This window comes from Triticum dicoccoides, chromosome 4A (genome assembly GCF_002162155.2).
Source record: "Triticum dicoccoides isolate Atlit2015 ecotype Zavitan chromosome 4A, WEW_v2.0, whole genome shotgun sequence".
Classification (NCBI taxonomy): domain Eukaryota; kingdom Viridiplantae; phylum Streptophyta; class Magnoliopsida; order Poales; family Poaceae; genus Triticum; species Triticum dicoccoides.
The window spans coordinates 461,310,280-461,315,104 of NC_041386.1; the positions used below are offsets into that span (position 1 = coordinate 461,310,280).

The 4,825-nt window shown below is 53.8% G+C and overlaps 2 protein-coding genes across 3 annotated transcripts; one reads left to right on the top strand and one right to left on the bottom strand.

Moving 5' to 3' along the window:
- The first annotated feature begins 1,141 nt into the window (after positions 1–1,141).
- Positions 1,142–2,922, top strand: LOC119286176 (E3 ubiquitin-protein ligase EL5-like). The gene is made up of 2 exons (XM_037565533.1): positions 1,142–1,555; positions 2,321–2,922. Exons 1-2 carry the CDS (start codon positions 1,245–1,247, stop codon positions 2,775–2,777), a joined length of 768 nt encoding a protein of 255 aa, XP_037421430.1. The 5' UTR covers positions 1,142–1,244; the 3' UTR covers positions 2,778–2,922.
- On the bottom strand, positions 2,706–4,825 carry LOC119286175. 2 transcript variants are annotated; one of them, XR_005140291.1, is made up of 2 exons: positions 3,613–4,825; positions 2,706–2,832 (listed from the first exon to the last, which is right to left on the bottom strand). XR_005140291.1 is itself a non-coding variant. In XM_037565532.1 (1 exon), the coding sequence occupies exon 1, from the start codon at positions 4,684–4,686 to the stop codon at positions 3,739–3,741; it is 948 nt and encodes a 315-aa protein (XP_037421429.1). In that variant the 5' UTR covers positions 4,687–4,825; the 3' UTR covers positions 3,433–3,738. The 2 variants fall into 2 exon arrangements, 1 of the variants encoding a protein (XP_037421429.1); XM_037565532.1 differs by lacking the exon at positions 2,706–2,832 and having other exon boundaries at positions 3,433–4,825.

Below are 4,825 nucleotides of genomic sequence, written 5' to 3' on the forward strand. Positions count from 1 at the left end.
CGCCGAAGAGAGGTTCATTTACCAACATGGATGAAGATGAAGATGATGATGGCCCAAGAAACTTGAACAAGCCCGATGGTGACAAGAAGACAAAGGAGAAGATCAAGAGGGACCACGAAGCATCGAGCTTGCGGGACAAGATAGATGCCATGGTGCAATCAAATGAGTTGATGTTAGTGAAGACATTGGAGACAAATAAAGAGTTGGCTGAGAAGAAGGCACGGGAGAAGCAGGATAAGTGGCAATTGCTTAAGGACGAGGGGTTGCGCAATGCGGCCATTGAGGTGAGAAGAGCACATGCCGCCAAAAACAAAGCCATGTCCAAGCTTCTTGCCGAAGAGAATAGGATCATGACATTGAACCGCAATGACATGGACAACATCACCAAAGAGTGGCATGATATGACAAGGAGGGACATCTTGAAGAGGAGGATGCTTGTGTCGGCCGATGTGTGTTACACTGTCGGTGATGTTTCCTCATCGGGATTTGGAACCAATATTGTCGATGCATTCAGTGAGCCTGCTGGTGATCTCGGTGCCGGAGTGGGAACAAGTGTCGGCGATAGATTCGAGGGCGGCGATGACCTCGATGGAGGTGGTGCGGAGTGAAGAGCAACAAGATGATCAAGGATGTGGTCGTCGCTTTTGCAAGTCCTTTTGCGTTTGTGCTATAAAACTATGCTTTTATTTGCGCGCGAACTATGTTTTAGCATTTGAATTTGAAGTCACTTGTCAGAATCACTGTCAAATTCGCTTATTGAAGTTTTTCGGTTTGCGAATCGACGCGGCGGTGCCTGAGCAGACTCGGGGTAGCCGATCCGTAAAAAAGCATCTTCTGCAAATATCCTTTATATGTGTCCGTTTGTGGGATCTGACTCCACGGCCGCCCGCGCCGACCCGTAAAGTTTTTTTTCCGCAAATTGCAAACGTGTTTTGCGGGCCGTCGTTTGCTAGAGATGCTCTAATGAGGGGAAGGGGTTAAGTGGTGAGTTAGCAATCTCAGGTTTCATCTCTGCCCTTCGCTATTGATCTAATGACCCATGGCATTAGTTTTCAGATTTTCATCGAATTGCCTTTTCCCAAACAAAAGACCTGACCATCACGGCATAAACGGAACAGAAACGCAACCGAACTGTGAGAAACGAGGGCCGGATTCTCCAACCGTATAACCGACAGCACAAGGGAGGAGAAGAGAGAGAGAGAGAGAGAGAGCCGCGCCGGCGGGGCGCCGACGGCGCCGCCCCAATGGTGCCGGCGAGCACGGTGCTCACGCTGCTGGGCTTCTGCGCCAGCGTCCTCTTCATCGTCTTCGTGTGCTCCCGGCTCGTCTGCGCCCTCACCCGCCGCGTGCGCCGCGGCCGCCGCCCCTCGCCGCCTCTCCCCCGCTTCCTCCCCGTCGGGGTCAGAGCCGGTCACTCCTCCCACGTTCCGTTCGACCGCCAGGGACACGCCGCTGGAGGGGGAGGGGTCGACCCCGCCGCCGTAGCCGCCTTCCCCACCCGCGCCTTCTCCGCCGCAGGCTGCCCCCGCGGCGAGGCGGCGGACGCCTCAGCCATGTATGTGCCTCTCGGTTCCCGTCTACCGATCGCGATTCACTTCGCGCCTGCGCCATCTGTAGAACTAATCGCATTTTGGAATTAACTGTAGCGGGGATCGAGCGATCGCGCACTCTTTGGTAGAATCAGATCGGTGATTGGGGGAATCGGGTGTTGCAACACTAGTGATGTTTTCTCTTGGCGTGCTCTCGAAAGATTCTTCCGTGCCAAGGAACAAGTATATATTTGAGTGTTGCTATAAGTGCTAACGTATCTTGATTCTTGAACAAGCAGCGGTACAGCGTCACATTGATAGAAAAATTGGATGTCCTAGTGAATGTTGGTGCCTAAGTCAAACCATGCCACTTTAGTACCAGAGTGTTGACGGCTGTGGTTATCTAGATTTTTGCTACTGAACCATGGGTGACTGAGCTTGCATTGTTACTGAATATAATGGGGCATAACACTAGTTTGATGTGCAGTCTGTCGCCTTAGTTCTTCTACTAGCTCTTCTAGTTTAGCTAGAAGTTGGGCGCGTTCACAGCAATGTCATTTTGGCGTCTGGGGGCGTGCCTCTATGTTCTATAATGGGACATCACACGAATATGAAAGATGGGGGAACTGTTATCAAATAGGTCAAATGCTCACCCGTGCTCGATAAGAAGGAAGCAGGGCTCTGAGTAATATTCTGAATTGCGATTTCTGTTATTTATTGATGCTTGTTTAGCAATTCTACCCTGATTACACAAAACCTTTATCCTGAACCATTTGCATCCTCGTTTGCAGGTGTGTCGTCTGTCTTGCAGAGTACGAAGATGACGACGTACTCCGCGTTCTTCCTTACTGTGGCCACGATTTCCACGTGGCCTGCATCGACATCTGGCTAAAGCAGCACTCGACATGTCCTGTCTGTAGAGTTTCCCTGCGGAATGACCCTGGCAGAAAGCATGCTGCGCCGCCTCTGCCGAGCGCGGTGATAGTAATTCCCCCATGCTCGCCTGAAGTGTCGAGATCTGACCCATGCCGCTGCCTGTTCTCCGGCAGAGGGCATTCGCCAACGACATCGTCACAGGTTCTTACAAACGAACCTGGCCAGGCGAATCAGATTCAGGTAGTATGCCATCCATCGGAGGATCAGGGAAACAATCCGACGCCATCTGAGGTTGGCTCTCCTGGTGAGAATAACAACCAGACAGGGAAGTTGAACATAGAGAGTCCTCGCGTAGTTGGCATGCTGCCATGATGTAAAGCCTAGCTAGAAGCTGCTTGCAGTTCCTTTTCCTGCAGTCTGAGCAGACCTGTAGAATCAGAAACATTTTCATGTGTGCGAGGATGGCTGTTATATGTTACAGTAGTTTTCAGAGAGTTGATGTAAATATGAGAATTCATTCGGGTTTCTTCTTAAAGCACCACATTATCTGTTGATCACACTCAAGCAGTTGACTGTTTATCACACTCAAGTACTCAGGCAAGCATGCACAGTTTCTTCCCGAACATCAACTGTTTGCATCTACTTGGAACTGGGAAGTGCTTAATCAGACAACGCACAGTCTATGTCTAGCGAAGCATCATGTGTCCATTTTTTCTTTTCTTTTGGTAACTAAAATTTCATGACTGGTCTCACCAGGATAACATGTGAATGTCAATGGCCATCAAACAGTAGGCTGATAATACCCGTCAGCGTTAGTAGAATTACATCTACTATTACCTGTTGATAGATTATTTATGCTGCAACAATCACTTGTAACTGCACCACTGTTATTGACGTATTTACATAAGAACAGTCAGCAGTGAAGGTAAGTGGCAACAAGCAGACACTATTGCCCCCGATATCTACACCACCTCATCATTCAACACAGAAGGATCTAAAGTAAGATTTCATCTTTCAACACAGAAGGATCTAAAGTATGATTTCATCATTCAACACAGAAGGATCCAAACTATTGCACACTTTTATGTTGCTGTTCTTTGTTAACTGTACTTGCACACATCACAAGTTATGATTCGGAGAAGAGTAAAATCAACTAGCAAGGGAGATGAAATTTGCCTACACTACACACTCACATCAATGTATTCACCTGTTATGTTCATGATCATGTTGCTTGTAAGCTTACTGATCCCTTCGGCTTCAGTGAAACAGGCAGTTTGCTTAATTCCACGAAGTTCGCCGTCCTCTCATTTGAATGGAGTAGCTACATGTATGATCAATGGGCAGGGGCAGATGATAGCCGCCCATCAGTGCGGGACTTGAAGGCCTGGAGGACGAGCGAGAACCCCGGCGCGGCGGTGGCGACCTCCTCCTCCTCTAGCCACAGCCGGCTCTCCAGCGCGCTGCGCGCCCGGAGCATGACCACCGCGCTGCCGTACGGAGGCTCCCGGAACCACCAGCCGTGCAGGTCCCACATGACGTCCACCGGCGCGCCGTCCACGAACACGGTCTGGTTCCCCCGGAAGTTCAGCCGCGGCCGCCGCGCCTGCACCGCGCGCTTCCCGTCGACGCTCACCCACAGCTCTTCTTCTTCCGCGCCGCCGGAGCACCCTACGCTTACCTCGTGATCCGGGCCGCCCTCGGCGAACCGGACGCGCCGCGCGGTGTGCATCGCCGCCGGGTCCGGCGCAACGACGCGCTCCCTGCGCGCGAACGGGACGGTCAAAGCCGCGGCCTTGGGGATCCGGCCCTCGAACCTCTCCTCGACGAACTCGGCCGCCAGGTCGCCCACGGCCAGCACGACGTCGGCGCCGGCGACGGCGACGAAGTAGTAGCCGGAGTGCGGCTCCGGGGAGGCGTCGTAGCGCGCGGCGGTGAGGTCCCAGAACACGACGAGCTGTGGCCGTGCGGCGTCGTCGACGGGGACGGACTGCGTGCCCCTGCGCCTGCGGAGGACCACGGCGGGGTTGGAGGCGGAGGGGGAGAAGGAGAGCGTGGGGCCGAGCGGGGAGCGGGTCCAGGTGAGCCGCAGGTGCGCGGGGGAGCTCTGCCCGGGCAGGAGCGCGGCGGCGCGGTAGAAGACGGTGACGGAGAGCGTGGAGGGGGAGGCGGGGGAGGTGAGGGTGGAGGAGGGGGTGGTGCAGGCGGCGACGTCGGCGACGACGCAGGAGGCGAGGTCCCGCACGGAGGACGGCAGCAGCAGCAGGCTGGAGGCGCTGACCATTGTAATGAGATCTGAGGTGTCAAGAAGAGAGGAGGAGCAGGAGGAGGTGGTGGCCAGTGGTTTTCAACTCATAGCAGCGACCCGGCGGCGAGGCTCTCCTCCCGCTCCCAGTCCCCGCTGGCAACTGCCGGACCCAAAA